The sequence below is a fragment of the Simochromis diagramma genome, unplaced genomic scaffold, assembly GCF_900408965.1.
Source record: "Simochromis diagramma unplaced genomic scaffold, fSimDia1.1 OVJJ01000487.1, whole genome shotgun sequence".
NCBI classification, from domain to species: Eukaryota; Metazoa; Chordata; class Actinopteri; order Cichliformes; family Cichlidae; genus Simochromis; species Simochromis diagramma.
The window spans coordinates 4,964,529-4,984,471 of record NW_024387305.1 but is presented as its reverse complement, the minus strand read 5'-3'; the positions used below and the strand labels follow the sequence as shown (position 1 = coordinate 4,984,471).

The window sequence follows — 19,943 nt, the reverse complement described above, 5'->3', positions numbered from 1 at the left end:
ATATACATGACGTTCAGTTAGCACTGAACAAAAATAGCTGATAAGAAATGCCAGAGCCTGAACTTTTTTGAGTAATCGGTACTTTTACCATCTTTCACCAGTGTATTTTTAACACGAATATCTGAACTTCTACTTAAATGATTAAAGTCTACACTTTTTCCTCACTTAGGAAAGTGTTTGAGGTGTGAAGAAGCTTCAGCCGTCGGTCTGTACGCTGATGCTGTTTCCTGGCTGCGTGCGTTTTCACGTGACCCCACGAGCGAGTGCGCCTCAGAGCCAGCGGCTGACACTTAAAGCAAAAGCAAACACAACAAGCAAACTGATTCACTTCGGCAGCGGACGCCTGTAATTTTCGAGGATGTTTTCACTCGGGGAGAAAATGGAGTTTCTCATAGGAAACCCATTTTCAACGCCGGTCGGACAGAGAATCGGTAAGCAGCTGCTTTTTAAAACCGCTGAGTTGTGTTCAAGTCGGTTCAGTTTGCTTCCATTTGTATATTTTCCGTTTTGCTTTTAAAAGCTCCGCTAACACGTGACAGTGGCGACAAACCTATTTACTTCCGGTTTTCGCATTTTATTCTATTTATTAATCAACTCCAAATTTGCCAGGAAAAATAAGATAGTTTTTACAGTCAATGACGCAGGAGAGGCGGGATTAATTCCCTTGATTCTTCCACGTGATTGGTCGATATAAATTGAGTGGCAATTTATTTGGTGAATCCGGAAGCCGCTTGGCGTTCCTTCTCACTTCCTTAATCACTGATGTGTTACAGTTTCACACTATGCCTAAGTGTCAACAAGTGTGTGCCGTCACACATCTTATGAAGCATCTGCCATTTGCTCGTAATGGCACCGGGATAGTTCTCTTTATCCAGCCACTAAAAGCTCCCACAATCCACTGCAAGTGCAGATGCCTGCAAAGATGTGTAACATCAGGACAGTCATCGGTATTAAGAAAATGTCACACACCCATATCATGCCTTCCTTCCTCTTATCTCCTCCACTCACTTTCTCACACATAAATGTCAGCTACTTCTGAGGCAAATGAGAGCAGAATCAGCTGACAGTCACATGAAGTGGAAGGGAGCTGGGGAAAGAGAGTGGGAGGGAAGGGGTGAGGAGGGAAATGGAGTAAATGGGATTGGGGAGTGTGGGGAGTGTTGGAAAGGAATGAAGGAGATTTAGAGACTTATGAAGAGCCCGTGTAGGGTGGAGTGGGGAAAAAAAGCAGGCTTTGATTGCAAAATAGTTTGGAGGATGCAGGATTTTAGGGGAAACCTTTCTAATCAGCTCAATGCTACAAATAATGAGTTACTGAAACGTTTATCAAGAAAGTGTTATTATATTTTAAGTTTTTTGTTGGGTTAAAAAAGGGTGGGACCTTTTGGTAAAAGAATATGACCCATATTTTAATTTTTCTGTCAATTTATAGGAAAAATTCCTTTAAAGAAAACACAACATTTTTTTTTTATCTTACCCTGGAATTTAAAGTGGTCAGTCTGTCAGACATTGAGTATTGCTTTGTAAGAACTATTCTTCACTTTTCATATTTAATGCTCCACCTGCTTAGTCAACACACAAACAAACGCACAGCTCTCTCGTGTTTGCATCATTACATCCACTGATGAGGATGTCTTCAGTGGATGTAATGTCTTTTTTTCAGGCTACTTTTGTGTCTTGTGGTTAACCAGCTTTAATATGCATGTGGCAGCTGTTTACCTTAGAGTTAAATTAATTTATTTGAATTATAAACCCTGACGTTTAGCTGTCTTATAATGGGTAGCTGGATGGGCGGATACGTGTTTTGGCAAGACTCCTGCCCGTGTTGTAAAACTGACTGTCATGCATGTCTGACTTTTAAGAATCATGTGTAGCTCAACTACATTAATGAAGTCTAGTCAGGCAACATTACACTGAGGATTTTTATCTGAAAGCAGTTACATATTTTGAGGTTCTCACCAGTGTTGTCTTCGTTAACGGCTTGAGAAGGCAAAGAGTTAGTTAGAGAAGCATAACTAAATAAGCTGTCAGGGGTTATTTTTAAAACAGACAAAAAGTTCTCATATCTCTGTGCAGCTTTTAGCTGTGCTTTTTTTAGTGTTCTCATGAAGTTCCATATTTTTATTCATTCTGTAACTATTACTGTCCTTAATAAACGGTACTAATCAGTAATTTTATGTGAACAGTGAATGGGATGTGTCTGTGGCATGCACATAGTGTCTCATGTAGGATTTTATCTGTCACATCTTCACTTTTTTGCCTTTTTTTTCTACTAAAAGCTCCAAAACCAACTCAACCTAGTCAGCACTAAACAGCAGACAGACACACACTTGGTAACGACCTGGTAGACACAGAGGTATATTTAGCATGTGTATTTATGAAGTGTTAATAAGTGTGTTAATAAGGTATTAGTCTGCTTAAACGATATCGATTTTACTGTATGTTTCCCAAAACATAAAAAATCAGTTAACCCTGGTTTAATCTGTGCTGTTGCTATTTAATTCCTAGCATAATGAACACTACGGTATGCAAATGTGTAAGCTGTTTCCCATTGTAACTGATAATCTTTTTTTAAACCCTCCTCGTGAAAGCAGAGCATAAAATGATCACATGGTGACCTTTCTTTTGTAGAAATAGATCATTGGTTCACATTTTTGTCTTTTGCATTATGATAAGTAGACCTTCAAGTCTGGTCTGTAAAACAGAAATATTGAACCCTTAAATGTGTTGTGTTATGTCGATGTCATGAAAGAAGGGGGAAGTCTTCTGTTTACTCTGATTTTCAGATATTCCAATTTCAGTATTATCATATTAAATGTAGTTTGATCTCATTCCCTTACTTTTGACAGAGCAAGCGACCAATGGATCGCTACAGTCGGAAGACTGGGGGCTCAACATGGAGATCTGTGACATCATCAATGAGACAGACGAAGGGTAGGGATGATGTTGTTTGTTGTGTTGGGGTGTTTTTGGTCTGTCAGTGAAGCACACATGCAGGAAGAGACAACAGTTGTTCTATTAATTCCTTATTTCTTGTTTTCTCTGCACAAGTCACATCGAAGTCAAACTTGTTATTACACATGCTCACTATATAACATTTTAGCTTTGTCTATAATAGTATTAGTAATAATAAATGACACAAACTAATAAAAAGTTTAAATTTGTTTTTTAATAACTTTAAGAGATAAATAGCTAAGGCAAGTTATGTAAGCATGTTTCCATGTTTTGCTTTTGCATCACTGTGTCACTTCCTTTATGGGTTTGTTGCTACTTTCGGTGCTGGTTGTCACCATTGACCTACTTACGTCTAACACTGTCTTCTAGTTAATTACGCATGTTTTCTGCTGAGAAAGCCTCTCTTGACACATGTTTTTCTGAAGGTTTCCTGTTGTAAGGGACTTTTTCCTCCCCACTGTCATGAGGTACTCACGGTGGATAGTTTAATTGTTGTATTATAGGCTCTTTACCTTCCAATATCAAACACCTTAAGAAGACTGGGCCATAGAAATAAAATTAATGAAACGGAATTGAAAGTAGTTAATTCAGAAGAGACAGAACAGATTAATAGGGTTAAAAGTGTAGGTTACCTGTCCCAGTTAAGACAGTTATATTTTTTGTTTTGCTAGTTTTTACCCCTCAGCTGTAAAAGGCTAATGGGGTATTGTTGAGCTCATCCCAGCTGTCATGTGGCATGAGGCGGGGCACACCCAAAACACGTTTTAAAGCTTTCGTGAGATTTTAAAGGAGGAAAGATTTTAACATTTTATGTTGTCAGTGTTAAAGGTTTTTGTCACTGCATAAATACTTGTGGTAGCAGATAGTCAGAAAAAAAATCAATTTTCACCATGCCAATGGAAGTACACACTTCAATTACTGTAAGTGCGACTGAACTGAAGATTTACAATTTACAGATTAAAAAATTAGCTAACAGATATGACCATGAAACTGTGAAATTATGCATAAATATGCAAATAATTTTCAAACATGTACTTATTTCATATATTTAGTTATTTGTCCACTATAAATAACTATATATATAGTTATGTCCACTAGATAAACTGTGGAGAAGTAAACACTAGCATGTTGAAAAAAACAGGTTAAAGCAGCAAAAGAAAATATCTAAATTCTCCATTACAAAATAAGTTGTTATATATAGTTTTGCCAGAGAAAACCCATTTTTAATTTAATAATCTACAGTCTTTTGTTAATGACTTATGTTGCATATTTTAATTTTTAAACTTTAGTATGGATAAGTAAACAAACATCATGTGATGCTTTTTCCCAGGCCGAGAGATGCAGTTAAAGCCATTAAGAAGAGAATAGTAGGAAACAAGAACTTCAGAGAGATTATGTTTGCTCTCACTGTGAGTAATTGTCTGTCAAAGATTGTATGTTTTTCTTTTTGTGTTATTTGTTCTGTCATGGCCTGTCAGATGTGAGAGGAATATTTTGCAGGTCAAAATGATCTTTGTCCTGGTTGGCTGTTATCCAAGAGGAGATGATTTCTGTGTTTACTTGTGCAAGTAGCTCAGTTAACTCGGGTCTTAGTTAACCCATTGACGTCATGCTAGAGAGAGATAGACTTTCATTTTGGTGCAGCTAAAATCACATATTTTTTTATATGTTACGTGTTGTGTTGATTTTTTTTCACTCTCATATAGGTTCTGGAGACGTGTGTGAAGAACTGTGGCCATCGTTTCCACGTTTTGGTTGCCTCACAGGAGTTTGTTGAGGGGGTTTTGGTTCGTTCTATTCTGCCCAAAAATAACCCACCCACTATCCTCCATGACAGGGTCCTCAGCCTCATACAGGTATGTACATGACCGAGTGTTTGTGCACAAGTGCAGCGGTGTCAAACCCTACAGCCTGGGGGGCAGAATCGGCCCAGCAAAGACTCAAATCCGGCCTGCTGGATGGCTTTGGAAAATTTAAAGGAGGGCATCAATTTTTTGACTTTTTTGAAGCTTTACAACCCCAACACCCCCACAACCACTTATACTACACCAAAGTATTTAATCAGAATCAGGATACTTTAATAATCCCAACAGACTGAACTAATTAAATAATACAATATATTGCAAAGTTTAAAATTTTAAGGAATAGCACTATTATATACAAATCGCTCAATTATAAATATCAAAGATATTACAGAGGGTATTACTCAAGATCAAAATGGGCTGTATGTGGTCCTCGATGTAAAATGAGTTTGACATCCTGGCACTAGAGCTTTAGCTTAAGATGATTTGTATAAAAAAAATCAATTGCCACTGTTTAATTTATTAGTCAATTCAAATTAGACAACCTAACAGAATCACTTTTTTTATTTACATTGTGAGGCTGGAATCAGTCTCACAGACTCTGTTATGTCTATGGAAATGTGCAACAGTGTTATTTTTAATGCTCACAATCCAGGTGTCTACATTGATATGTACATTCCTCTGCTACATGGTCAGAGTTCTTGTGGGTAATCATAAACAAAGACCGCTAACATTAACATCTTATGCTTAAAAATGCTGTAGGACAGTACACTTCTGTTCTCTGCATGTTGCCTTTTATGTGTTGTTCTATGTGCCACTGGATGCAGATTTAGGGGTCAGTCATCTCTTTACAATCTGTTACATGCTCTCTTTCATCTTCAGTCATGGGCTGATGCATTTCGAAGCTCTTCCTCCCTGGCGGGGGTGGTACATGTATACGATGACCTAAGAAGACGAGGTCTGGAGTTCCCCATGACAGACCTGGATGCTCTGTCCCCCATCCACACACCAAATAGGGTGAGACTATCTTCCAGTGAAAAAAACAAAAGACCACTTGAATGTTTGGATAGTTATTGTACCGTACCTCTCTGGCAAATCTTGCAGAGCACCCCAGAAAATGGAACCGCTGAGATGCCCCCTGTCACTGCTCCTACAAATGAGTCACAACTGGAAGCTGCTTCAAGTATTTCCAGTCAGAATACATCACCTTCATTTCAGCCCAGTGAAGGACCAGTCTCACTTACTGCAGAACAGGTTCCACTGACCAAAAATACCTCTCATTGTATATAGACTGTTTCTGTATCTGAAAATGGCTTATCTTATTTTCATGTAACATTAATGCATCACTGTGGCCTTTCTAGCAGTGTTTGACTGCTTTTTGTATTTTTCTCTAATCTAGGAGCAGAAGCTGCGAAGTGAGCTCGATTTGGTGAGAGGAAATCTCAAAGTGATGTCTGAAATGCTAAATGAGCTACTCCCTGGACAGAGCCAGCCAGATGATACACAGCTGCTACAGGTCTGTGTGTGTGTGTGTGTGTCAGAAGTGCCTTTAGGAGCTGTGGACTGTGAATATAGTGTATTTGCTGTTGCCAGTTTAAGGACCTAAATTGTGTTCTAAAATCAATGCACCATATAGTTTCCTTACAATGTTCTATTGTTGTACATTTGTGGTATTTCATCCATCCATTTATTTTCAGCCACTTATCCAAAGTGGAATTGCAGTGTCAAAAAGCTAAGAAGGAAATTGCAAAATATCCTATTCCTTAGGAACATTTTCAAGTCCCTGCTGGGAATAAGTTCTCAGTCTGCACTACCTGGGTGAGACTGAAAAGCCTCTAAAGGAGAGTGTTCAGGAAGCATCCTTATCATATGCTGAACCACACAATTCCTTTTTGACACAAAGAATTGTCACCTTAATGTGGTTGAGGGGTTTCTCTGCTACTGTGATCCTAGGAGCATAACTTCTGAGCTCCACCACTTTAACGTTGTAATGATGTATACTTTATTGATTCCTGTGGGGAAATTCCTCTCTGTGTTTAACCCATTCACTCAGTGAAGCAGTGGGCAGCCACCAATCTAGCGCCCGGGGAGCAGTGTGTAGGGACAGTACCTTGCTCGGGGGTACCTCGGGGAATCCAAACCCCCGACCTTCCGATCATGGGGCCACCACTCTGCCTACTGAGCTATCACTTTGGCCACTCCTTGAGCCAAATTGGATGGGAAGCTTACTGCTGAGTGTCCAGTGGCCCAGCCTTAAGCCGTGGGGCCCAGCCATTCACAGCTCAAATGGGCCCACAGAGATTGGCTTTGAGGTTGGATGCATTTTGAAATGTGTGGGGGACAAAGGCATGGACCTGGGCACCATGACCCCCGCATTATAGACTCTGGTGATATTGCTAATTGCTGAAAGGCAGTTGCACTACTCAAAAGCTTATGGTGATGATGAACTGGGTGTTCCTCCAAGAGGCAGTCAAGTGTGTGTTGAGTGGCCGGGGAGGTGTTGGAGCTCCCCACTTTTATGCCCCTTTTCTACATTTACTTTTAGGTCACAGATAACAGTATCCACATTTCAATCAGTCCTATCCACTGTAAGACATTATTTGTGAAAAAAGACAAACATAAAATGTTTTTGTATATTATTTCACATAGTTTAGTTTCTGTTGTGACGAGACCACATTAGATTACCAACACTGACTGAAAGGTTTCAGAGGTGTTTCAGGTTTTAGAGTGATTGTTTTCCATCCTTTAACGTCACCAGTCTGAATCTAAATTAATGTTTAGCTTTATTATTTTGTTTTTACTGAAATGCACGTTTGCTTTGATGTCTCATGCCGCCTGTAAAACCGTTGCCTTTAGTGTTATCTAAGTTTAGAGCATGACTCGTGTTGTTGTCAATGGATTAAAATCAGGATGAAAACAAAACATGAAAGTAATTTTTGATGTAGCAGAATAATACCACTGACTGAAAATTATCTATTTAAAATCACTCCGTCATTTGGGGACAAAATAATTTGATTTTTCTTTCCTCCTCTGTCCAAGCAGCAGCTGTTCTCTGTCTGTAAGAGCATGCAGACTCGGGTGGTGGAGCTCATCCCTCAGCTGCTGGATGAAGGATTTATTGAAGAGCTGCTCGTGGTCAATGATGACCTCAACAACGCCTTCATTCGCTATGAGAGGTGCATGTTTCAGATTTTATTTGTAAGGCAGTGTTGGGATACAACCACAGTGTGCTCAAAAGTGTGCTGCATTGTTTTTTAGGTTTGACAGATTGAACAAGGCACAGATTGCTAATACACAACAGGTAAAAGATCCTCTTGTTTAACTTTCTTTAACATGACGCGTGCTGCACCGTGTGTCTGAAAATAGTAAACTGTCATTTAAGCAATGAGTATAAGCTCTCACCCACTTTTCAGAGCTCTTCAACAAACCTTATCAACCTCAGTTCTGAGCCTTCCACTGTCAGACAACCAGCTGTCATTTCAACAACCAGCCAACCAGCCGCCAGCACCAGTACCAATCAGCAGCAATCAGCCAATCACAGTCAGTAAACTTTGAGTAACTTTGAGCTTCTTTCCGGTTCAGTTCAAAAAACACTGTCTTTTCCTCATCACGTTTCTTTGAAGTTGTTGGGAAAACAACCACTCATCCAAGACGCTTCTTCAGTAATAAAACTGAGGTGGAGGTGGAGAGTCCCAGGTATTGATATCCTAGTTGGGGTTGTCCCGTAGGAGGGTCGTTAACCCACTATCAATCATTATCACATGAACCAAGGTGTGAAAAAAGGCGTGGGTCATTATCACCGGAGGTTTCGGGTGAAACCATTGTGAGACGTTGCCTTACGCTATCATGTGGTCTATTGACGTCACCTGACACAAGACGTGCATGGAAGTTGAGCCATCTGGGAAGGGATTTCATGATTTTATTGTAAGTGGGTGACAGTTGGTGTCATAAACCACCCCATGCTCGTTCACAGTGGACATAGAGGGCGTCTTTTGCTCCTCTTTCAAACCATCTGTCTTCTTGGTCCAAATGTAAACATTGGCATCTTTGAAAAAGTGACCTTTATCCTTTAGATGCAGATGTACAGCTGAGCCTTGTCTTGTTGAGATAGCTCCTCTATGTTTCTATCCACTGAGTTGATGTGAAAAGTGATGGGTTGGAGTAGGTGAAAGGTGGAACCTCTTTATGAAACTTAAAGTACTCCAGTTGTTTTTTCCCCAAGCTCAGAAGAAAGCAATGAACATAATTAATGCAAACTAAAATATTGCAAATCTGAAAATCCCTGTGATCATGATTACAATTAGTTTTAGGATCTTAATTCAAAGAGCTTCCTTTTAAATAGTGTATATAAATTTGTGTTCCTTAGGCAAGGCGTTAACTTCATAAGAAGCAGATCTTACTTCCTGTGGGTTAAACATAGCCTGTTGGTGAAGTTTCATAACATATCATCAGGTTATGATATGAAATGATAAACATCCTAACAATGAACACTTACATAATATTCTGCATAATAATCTGCATTGTTATTGTTTTGGGGAACTGTTTGATAGTGTGTCGCTGAAAGAATTTTGGGAGGGCATTATCTCCTTTCCTTTCATAAAGAAAAGGAGAAAATATTGAATAGAAGTAATACAGGAAGTGCTGAATCACCTTTTTTAGTGTTTACAGTTTCCGAGCAGATCTTTTAACAGCAGCTCTATAGAAGCCTCTGGGTAATTGTGCTCCTTGAGCAAAATTGATTATTCAGCCGTAGCATTTGTCTTATGATTGGTAAAAACAGGATGCTGTGTCTGAACGTCACATGGGCAGGGAATGTTTAAAAATGCATAAGCTCCATGTTGACCGGTGTCACCTCATGTGATGAATGGCAACAACAATGGTTATAGGAACTTTTCTTCTGTAACTGCTGTAACTTCTATGCTACTTCTGCTTAACATTTTAAATATATGTTTTTGAAAACATGGTCAAATTTAATACAATTTTGTTTTTCTCTAAAGTTATACCACAATTTTAATTAACAGCAATTAGATAACAAAGTAAATAAAATGAGGACTTCTGCATTGCAGATGAAGAGGAGGAATTTGACATGTTTGCCCAAACCAGAGGCAGCTCTCTGGCTGACCAGAGGAAAAGGTGAGTGTTACTTACTTATGATGGATATAAATGATATCATCTATGCGTTTTATATGTTAGGGATCTGCATGCCACTGATAACAAGTCGATTTATTAATGTTCTAGATAATGAATCACATTTATATTTATCAAAACAATACCTTAAGGCCCTGACAATTACAATTTTCCTATCAGAGCTGTGTTTCATTTCTTAACATTAAGCTAAGTTTTGAATTTTGGACAGTTGTAAGCAAATACGCTTTATTAGAAACACAGAGCCTTTAACAAAGACCTTTCCAATAAGGAATCCAAGCGACCTTGTCATCACCATTTATATTTAACAACTAGTAAATGATTTAGAGCAGCAGTCCCCAACCTTTTTTGCACCACGGACCAGTTTAATGTCACACAATATCTTCACGGACCGGCCTTCAAGGTGTCGCGGATAAATACAACAAAATAAAATGATACGAGCAAGACAAAAACTCTGGGGTGACGTGGGCCACAAGTGGCCCCTGGGCCGCGAGTTTGAAACCCTTGACTTAGAGCAGGGGTGGGCAACTCCAGGCCTCGAGGGCAGGTGTCCTGCAGGTTTTAGATGTGTCCTTGATCCAGGACAGCTGATTCAAATGGCTAAATGACCTCCTCAACATGTCTCGCAGTTCTCCAGAAGCCTGGTGATGGACTAATCATTTGATTCAGGTGTGCTGACCCAGAGTGTTATCTAAAACCTGCAGGACACCGGCCCTCGAGGCCTGGAATTGCCCATCCCTGCTCTAAGTCAAGGGTTTCAAACTCGCGGCCCAGGGGCCACTTGTCCCCTTTCTCCACCGTTCTGATGCTTGGTTTGAACTTCAGCCTACTTGTCTACGCGCGTAAATGCAGTGAGTTGCTGCTCTGTGATTGGCTGATTAGACATTTACAATAACGAGCAGTTGAACAGGTGTACCTAACAAAGTGTCTGAGTGTTTTTATGTGCTGTATATGCCTGATCTGTGTGTGGTTGTGTGTGTTCAGTGTTAGGTATGAAGATCCAGGAGCTGTAGAGGGCCTGGCTGGAGCTCTTGATACCAGGCTGCAGGTCACAGGAGGAGGGAGTACAGCAACAGTAAGATGCAGCTGGATTTTGTTTGGAGTAATATCCCTGTTTTAATATTACAAATAAATAAAACTCCGGGTCATTTAATTTCTTTTAGATTCCGCCAGCGACAAACTCTATGCAGAATGATATTGACAAATGGTTATCTTCTGATGTGGTAAGAGAACACATGTGTGTGGATAGATAGATAGATAGATAGATAGATAGATAGATAGATAGATCAGGGTGATAATAGCATGACATAATCTTTATTCTTTGTCTACGAAAAAGCCGGAAGAGCAGTCTTCAGTTTGCGAGGGAGTTTCCAGTGAAGGTATGTCTGGTCCTGTCGCTTCTTTTGAGTAATGATAATATTTTCAGACACACACAAATATTAAATTATACGTGTCACCATTTCAGAGTTTGATAAGTTCCTGGAGGATCGGGCGAAGGCAGCAGACTACAGCAGCCAGACGATTCTCAATGTGCCATCTTCCACACCCAGACGGCCACCACAATCTAGCCAGCAACAGGATAGCACACATGATCATCTGTTCTCACTCTGAGAGTGTGAATAAGCAAGACGACAGGATGGAGGTCAACACAGGAGTATCACAAACTGAAATATGGTTACATTCACACGTATAGTGTGCCAGGTCGGGTTTTTTCTAAAGGACAGACACACACACACACACACACACACACACACACACACAGATGAAACCTGACACTACAGAACTGCTAATCAATCAGCTTGTTTCATAAATGCTGTATTTCTGTTAATTCTGCTGTTTGTTATCTGTATGTGCGTATATACAATTTTATGTGACTGTATTTATATGTAATATTATAACATGGGAGTAAACTGGATGTTTAGTATGATGCAGAAAATATACTTGATATTACACCAAATGTGCCTTTGATCCATAATGCTGATTTTGTGTAGATGAAAATAAATGGGGCATTTGCCCCATGAACATTTTTCACGTGGTCTCTTTTTAAAATATTTTACTCCTTAGTCCAATGATTTACACACCAACTTTATCCAATGAATATTTCATTGATAACCCATTTAAAGTTGGCACTTTGCAAAAGTGTGAAGTGTGGAAATTTTGGTACGTGACACCTTGCATTAAACCAAATTTCAGCATAGTTGTCTTATATTCAGATTGTAAGTTAGCCAAAATATCAGAGTCTTGGGAACTCAAGTGTGCCATACTCAATAGAGCGCTGCTTGTGTGATAAGACACTGAATTCAGTATGTTGTTGTTTAAGAGCCCAAGGATGTCTGGTGTTGGGTACACAGAGTCCCTGAAGCACCTAGCACCAACTGAAAGCATAACTAAAGGACTGAAGGGAAAAACTAAAAGAGCAATTTTTCATTCTTTGAGCTACAGTCCAGATCTGAAGACCATGTGTGGGCAGTTTGCCATTTGTCTCTGCTGGATTTTCCTATCTTTTCTCCTGGATGCATCTCTGGCCTTTATTTCCAACATTTCAACTCAAAATCAGCATCCAAATGTGACTGTTGCTCAAGACCAGGATGGCACAGGCTGGGATTCACCATTTCTTCAGCTGGGAGCCAGTCTCCCATCCTTCTCACAGCCAATCCGTCCATACACCCTCATCACAAATGCTGACGACTACCACTACATGCCCAAAGTCAGACATCGCCAGCCTTCTCGCCTCCTGCGTCTTCTGGGATCCTCGTTTGACCCGTTTTGGATGTCCGTAGATCACCCTTTTGAGTCCCCCAAAGGAAGTCAGCCCACCCTTACCACCTTCAAAGAGAAATTTAACCTGCGTGTGTCTCCAGAACTGAGAAAGGCTTCAGCAAAATATCAGCAGAAACTAGAGAAGGAGGCTGCAGAACTGGACCTCAGTTCTCTGCCATCAGATGCTGCCAATTCAGTCAGAGGATGGCTGGTGCGCTCAGCAACATGCAAATTACAGCACCAGTGGGTCGATCTGGGCCCAACCTTCTGGCCACGGTGGCTGCGGCAGACTGACTGTGAAGGGCCAGATGGAGGGCAAAGTTGCTCCTTTCCCACTGGGATGAACTGCGTGCGAGCTCAAACAACACACATAAAGATTCTGGCTTGGCACTGCATTGAAGTCAGAGATGGAGATGATCGCTCCAGAAAATTGAGAGGTGAAAACTCTGATGGCAGTGCTCAGATGGGGACAGGTGAAGCAAGGAAAAGATGTTTATGGAGACAAGTGCCTTATCCTGTGGTGACTGCATGCATGTGTTCATGTAAATGAATGTTTTTATCACTGCAGACCGGCTTTTTTTCTGTGCACACTGTGTTTTTTATTATTTTGTTGATTTTCAGTGTTATAGTTGAAATGATCGAACATGGCTACTTTTAATTACTAAGACGATGCCGCTACCTGCTCTTTCATTTTCTCTGCTCTAAACTTTCAACATTTTTAGTACAAACTGGCTTAATAAATATTTAAGTAAATATTTTACGTCAGTAAACTGCAATTTCTAAGGCGCTGAGTTTAGTGTAGTTCGTGCTACATTCATGTTTATGGGAAATTCGTGTATTGTGCATGTTTCTTCCAATTTTTCTTTTTCACTCTATTTTTGCACTTTCATATTCAAACAGTATCAAACATTTTTTGTTTACAGAGAACATTAAAAATGAAAGTGTTTTTGGTAACTCACTGTTGTGTTTGATTGATTGATCATACTTGACAGTATTAATTGAAGATATATACTAATCATTCTAAATAATACAAAATCTACATAAACCTGTTTCTAGATGACTTCCTTGCAAACTATTCTAACGTACACATGCGCATGAATATAATATGAATAAAATATAATTGTCAGTACCTATGTGATTCCTTGTCTTCTTCTGTCAAAAATTAATAGTGTCTTCAATATTAAAACTACCAAATGTCGTACAACCCTGCGGCAGTGTGAAACCTTGCGTGGATCAAAACTCCGAGGAGCAGTGAATGCATCAACTGTGGATACGTCTTTGCGTAACTCCTGAGCTGTACGTCGCTGACTGTACACATACAAGATGGCAGCTTTGGTGGAAGACGAATTTGAAGATGCGCCCGATGTGGAGCCGTTAGAACCAACTCTGAAGAATATCATCGAGCAGAAATCTTTGAAATGGATATTTGTGGGTGGGAAGGGTGGCGTTGGTAAAACGACATGTAGGTAAGTTGATTAAAATGCTAAATTGCCTCCGGATACTGACTCGGCTTGAGCGGCTGGCTAGCATTAGCCGTTACCATAAGTTGACGTTGATCATTGTCCGAAAATGAATTGCGTGGGTAATTTTCCCACGACGAGATTAGACTGGTGTTAAATTTCTACCTAAAGACGCGCTAGCATCAAAGAAAAGTGACTGTTATGTTTTAGATTTGAGTAAGGAGTCCTTTCGCCGGGCAGTTTGGTAGCTGTGAAGCGCAGTCAGCAGCTAACGTTAGCAGCTGACACATGGATTCACGACTTTCTCAACACCTTCAGTAATCACCGTATAAGCCATCATCAATAACCTGCTGCTAACATTACCTGTTCTTTTACTTCACCCAGAGTTAAAGGAGACTCCAGAGTTAGGCTGTCAAGCCCGTATTATCACATCTTTAGTCATAACAAGAAGGAAAAAATATGAATAAATGCGATTCCAAATGAACGTGGATCTAGTCTGTAGCGGACTTATTTCAAACAAGATAACTAACAAAAATCTAATGTGTCAAACAAATATGTACATCACTCCAGAGCAGCCACGATAACATTGCGCATAGATCAACCACTGTCGCATATGCTATCCCTTAAGTTACCGTATCTACTGTGTTTCAGTTGGAATATAATTGCATGCGAAAGTTGCGTTCATCAAAGTAACTGGGGGAAAGTAATGTTCACAAAGTGGAAATGGATTCGATTTTTACTTTGTGCTTTACACGGCATGCATGCACATGAAGGATTAAGAATTCAAAACATTGCGGATCTCATTGTTGGTCAGTTGCACAGCATTTCTTACATGCTTACATTGGGCACAATATACTCTTAACAGGCTCTTTAAACACAAACCTGTCCCCTTTCCATGTCCTTCTGACAGCTGTAGTTTGGCTGTCCAGCTGGCTGCTGTTCGGGAGAGTGTGCTCATCATTTCCACAGATCCTGCCCATAACATCTCTGATGCTTTTGACCAGAAGTTCTCAAAGGTACCCACTAAGGTTAAGGGCTATGACAACCTCTTTGCAATGGTGAGTATATGTGTACACCTAACAGCTATTAAATGTTACAAGTGTGAGGTGCTGCTTGATGAGATTAAAAATTGAACTCAAATGTTTGCAAATATATTTTTTTCTGAGAAGCATGTTATTAATATTATTAACATTGATGAAGTCTATGAAACAACAATGAGCAAGCATCCACAGTACAAGGATTTTCTTATCCACATTTTCATCTTTGCATCATATTAAAGACTAACGTTTAGACAGAGTTTAAAAAGCACAGAGGGTTTGTTCATTCCGTTTTTGGAAAAAACAAGTTAGTGCATGAGATCACCATCTTTTCAGAGTCATGAGGCTAGCCAGTTCCACATGTGAGTCTCACAAGCACCACTGTGTAACAAACTCAATCACTGGAGGGCATAAAAACATTTGCAATCTATTTGTAGTGTTCTGATCTTAGGATTTGGGCATGTGTATACAGGAGATTGACCCGAGCCTGGGTGTGGCAGAGCTGCCTGATGAGTTCTTCGAGGAGGACAATATGCTCAGCATGGGCAAGAAGATGATGCAGGAAGCGATGAGCGCCTTCCCCGGCATCGATGAGGCTATGAGCTATGCAGAGGTCATGAGGTAGTTTTGTATTTGAGTTTTCTCGCAGCATGTCTGAAGTTTTAAGGACAGTTAGTGAGTGTTATACTTACCACTGTTGTTTGCCTGTATCTCAGATTAGTGAAGGGAATGAACTTCTCAGTGGTGGTCTTTGACACTGCCCCTACTGGTCACACACTGCGACTGCTTAACTTTCCCACCATCGTGGAGCGAGGTCTAGGCCGCCTCATGCAGATCAAGAACCAGATTAGCCCTTTCATCTCTCAGGTGGGTGCTGAGACGAGCAGATCGGTTCAAACCATTTTCATTATTCTGCACATAAAACATGATTTCTGATTAAATATATACACTTTGTTGGCCTTTTTCTTTCTCCAGTGTTTTCTCTTTCTCTCTTCTCTTGTTTTCACTCACACTGTCCATCTCTTTTGCTGTTTCTAGATGTGTAATATGCTTGGTCTGGGTGACATGAACGCAGACCAGCTGGCCTCAAAGCTTGAAGAAACCCTGCCAGTCATTCGCTCAGTTAGTGAGCAGTTCAAAGACCCTGTAAGTCACATTTATATATTCTTATACAACTTTGGGATTTATATAGTAATAGCTTACTATTGATTTGATGATTGAGGGTAGAATTAACTGCCTTTTAACGGGAAGAGCCCTGTCTGGTGGAAATCAGGTTAAGGGAGGGTACTCCTCTCTGATTTTATTATGTATATAAAAATGTGTTTTCTAGTTCTCTTACATTTGGGATCAACTGAAAGCTTTTCAGAGAGCCTTTAGAACAACTCGATAAAAGAAAATTACAGTCGTCTAGCCTAAAAATAATAATGATCCCTGGACATTTTTTTTTTTTTTCCTTCAGCCACTTTCTAATTTTGGCATTATTGTACAGATGAACCAGATGCAACATCATTGTCAGTTAAAGATGTAATTTCTTTAATGGTTGTAGTCTCCACCCACCCACGATGAATAAGCCTTTTCACACTACACTTCAGTCATATACTGTTCTAATGAGGTGCTGTGGTAGCTACATGCACACCCTCTGTAACAAGTCTTATCTGATGACAGAAGAAACTTTAGCTGGTTCGAGTGTCAATAGTGTGTGTGGATACAAGAGTTTTTTTGGAGTGACTCACTGTGCACAGCGGCCTGTTGCACATGCATGTATCCCTCTTATCAAGCCCTCTTTATACTATTTTGTCATTAGGACAAAAGAAGTTTCGACAACAGTTTCACCTTTTTATTATTTTCTTTTAAAGTTGTAACTCCACCCCTGTTGAGCCCTAGTAGCTAGTCTGTTTTACTTGACTGCTTTAGGTTTTGTTATTCCTTTTGATTTTGTTCTTTGATGGGAACTCATCTACCTGTTTAGACAAAATATTTAATGTAAATAACGAATTCAGTATTTGGAGCAAATTTGAGCTTCATGAAGTCATATTAATAGTTTTTTATCTATGTGTGTTGTGACGCACCTTCCTCTCACCCTTCAGGAGCAGACCACCTTCATCTGTGTGTGCATTGCTGAATTTCTGTCACTTTATGAGACAGAACGGCTGATTCAGGAACTGGCCAAGTGCCGCATCGACACTCACAACATCATTGTCAACCAGCTCGTTTTCCCTGATGCAGACAGGCCATGTAAAATGTGTGAAGCCCGCCATAAAATTCAGTCGAAATATTTAGACCAGGTATGAATCAGGAGAAATGGGAAAGTTTATTTACAATATTTACAGTTCAAAGTCACACAACTTTATTGGTGGTTTGTCTTCTGCCCACAGATGGAAGATCTTTACGAGGATTTCCACATAGTCAAGTTACCTCTACTGCCCCATGAAGTTCGAGGTGCCGACAAGGTCAACACGTTCTCTAAGCAACTTCTGGAACCCTACAAACCCCCAAACAAGTGATGTCCTGCCCCCTCGCAGGGCCGCCTCCTCTCCCCCCATTCTACAGACACAGCTCTGCAGTCTGAGTTATCCTCCTCTGAGCTCCATCCCCAGCAAGCCTCAAATCCTGCAGCAACAGCCTCAAGACGATCCATTCAGTCCTCAACACGGTATCTTCACAGCACGGTTACAGCGAGACACCCGCCCGCATTGAAGGGTGCCCCACCCCCCACGACATCACAAGTAAACCCATAGAGAAGCTGCATTATTTTTGGAGATAAGATGGTACATATGCGTGCCGCCTTACTCTCACTTCACCTTCTCTTGTCTTCATATCCACTGTGGCAGTTCCTACTTTAAGCATTTAACTTTTTCTCGACAGAAGAATTGAAAAATCGTCCCCTCCTCCCCCACACCCCGTGCAGTGTCCGGCCTCAGTTGTGAAAACAAAGTGTTTCCAGTGACAGTGCTGTGTGTTTGAGGAGAAAACAGCTTTCAGATGGTTGATGTTTATGACTTGTTTATTCTGTGTGATTCATGGTGACTGTGTGTCTTCTTCCATTTGATTTGCAACTAAAAATTCAAACAAACTCGTGTATCACACTTTTTCCATCCAGATTTCTATATTCAGGTTGTGGTGGTGGCAGGGAAATAAAAAAGAAAACACTAAAAAAAAACCCAGGAAGACAGCCTGTGTGGTCTTTAGTTACAGCCTTGTTATTGCAACCAAAACAAACTGAAACAAAACAAACTTGAGTGTCTTTTACCATTTATCAGATCATTAGATGACAATAATGAGAACATCAGTCAGATTTATTGTTTTCTATCCATAAAGGACACTGTAGTTGCTTTGGTTGGTATGTGGAGGAAGGTTGCAGTTTTATTTGATGTGACTGGTGATGTTTGAGCTGGAAGCTAAAGCTGTTGGGCACTGCTGATCTCCCTGTTCATGTTCCTATACAGCGCTCATAAACTCATCCAGTGTGTTTCTGTCAGACCTGTGTCCATCCTGTTGACTGAGAACTATATGGGAACACCATTGAAAGATATTAGTAGCCTTATTCAGCGCTTTGTTAATTAAAATACATATTGAATGTCACTTGATCAGATGTTAAATGAATGGTGAGGTGAAGGAAATTTAAAGCATCCTTTCCCTTTTGATTGAATATCAGATTCCTGGCTGCCTTGATTGGTGCTTCCCAAGTGAAACATAAATAAATGACAGGATAGTGCACTCTCAGTTAAAAGCTCCATTTCCCCTCTGTCACGGACAGTTTTTGAGTTGGTAAGAATCTGTTTTCTATAGATTTTCCTTAAATTATAATGTCAGTGTTGATTAAAACAAACTTGCCTCAGCTGAAAGTCTTTCATGGTCATTTCTTTTTCATCTGCGTGCCAGTTGAATTAATCGTTTAATTGGAGGGGACTGAAGCAAATTCTTGCGTGCGCACAGACCACCAAACTGAGCAGTGTGCAGATCGGCTCCGACAGAGCATGAAGCCCCATTTAACCTTCCAACAAAGCAGTTCAGGAGCAACATAAAAGCCTCCCACTGAAAAGAACACAAAAGTGGGAGGAAAAATTACATCCACAAAATGACTATTGTATCAATGAACGCCAAGAAGTGTCTCAGTTTAAAGTGTGGTCGATAAGTCGTGTTGGGTACTTTGGAGACATGATTTAAAAAAAAAAAAAAGTCTCAGAAACTATATCCAGGTGGGGAGCTCCACTCCACTGATATCTCCTTATTACAGTACAACTAAGTTTAAGAAAAGTGGAGGAAGCTTTGACATAAAATGCTCCTTTAAGCTGGTATGAGTATCTTAAGATGTTTGTTATTTAAGCTGCAGCACGCAGTAATTACTGATCTGTAACTGGAAAATTGGGTGATTTTCTTTCGTATCACTTAACACGAAACGTTGCCATGGTTCACTTGCTATTGTTGCATAATTTTCTACTGTACTGCACGGTCCTGTGCGCTCCTGGTGCCCCGGCGCTGCGGCCTGTCGCTTGTGTTCCATCACCTAGCCCCGCTCTCCCGGTCGGGGGTCGCGTTAACGAGCTCCTCCTTCTCGTTTCGGGGATTTACCCCGGGGCGCACTGACCACTGGACGCACTGAGGAGGCACGTAGGATTACTGCCACGCAGCCGAATGAGCTTCAACTTAACGGAGCCACTTGATCACAGGCTTCCGAGCTCATTGAAAAAACAGCACGGAACAAGGCAAATGGAAGACGGTACTGCTAAATGAAAATATGAATTCACTTATCCAGAGGTGCCAATTACGCACAGGGGATGCGC

The 19,943-nt window shown here is 40.4% G+C and overlaps 3 protein-coding genes across 4 annotated transcripts; all 3 read left to right on the top strand.

The window, feature by feature from the left end:
• The first annotated feature begins 219 nt into the window (after nucleotides 1-219).
• Nucleotides 220-19,582, top strand: LOC120717013 (target of Myb protein 1-like). Of its 2 annotated transcripts, XM_040004800.1 has the most exons (15): nucleotides 226-431; nucleotides 2,850-2,934; nucleotides 4,286-4,364; nucleotides 4,662-4,811; nucleotides 5,640-5,774; nucleotides 5,862-6,011; nucleotides 6,157-6,273; nucleotides 7,800-7,933; nucleotides 8,016-8,058; nucleotides 8,171-8,297; nucleotides 9,824-9,890; nucleotides 10,887-10,977; nucleotides 11,066-11,125; nucleotides 11,239-11,281; nucleotides 11,368-11,929. In XM_040004800.1, exons 1-15 carry the CDS (start codon nucleotides 359-361, stop codon nucleotides 11,511-11,513), a joined length of 1,500 nt encoding a protein of 499 aa, XP_039860734.1. In that variant the 5' UTR covers nucleotides 226-358; the 3' UTR covers nucleotides 11,514-11,929. The 2 variants fall into 2 exon arrangements, with proteins under 2 accessions (XP_039860735.1, XP_039860734.1); XM_040004801.1 differs by lacking the exons at nucleotides 11,066-11,125; nucleotides 11,368-11,929 and adding an exon at nucleotides 19,296-19,582 and having other exon boundaries at nucleotides 220-431; nucleotides 10,887-10,966; nucleotides 11,239-11,249.
• Nucleotides 12,024-13,578, top strand: LOC120717015 (noggin-2-like). Its single transcript, XM_040004803.1, has one exon. The coding sequence runs from the start codon at nucleotides 12,208-12,210 to the stop codon at nucleotides 13,210-13,212; it is 1,005 nt and encodes a 334-aa protein (XP_039860737.1). The 5' UTR covers nucleotides 12,024-12,207; the 3' UTR covers nucleotides 13,213-13,578.
• Nucleotides 13,986-18,999, top strand: get3 (guided entry of tail-anchored proteins factor 3, ATPase). Its single transcript, XM_040004802.1, has 7 exons — nucleotides 13,986-14,128; nucleotides 15,033-15,180; nucleotides 15,632-15,780; nucleotides 15,876-16,026; nucleotides 16,198-16,305; nucleotides 17,247-17,444; nucleotides 17,535-18,999. Exons 1-7 carry the CDS (start codon nucleotides 13,986-13,988, stop codon nucleotides 17,661-17,663), a joined length of 1,026 nt encoding a protein of 341 aa, XP_039860736.1. The 3' UTR covers nucleotides 17,664-18,999.
• Nucleotides 19,583-19,943: the final 361 nt, after the last annotated feature.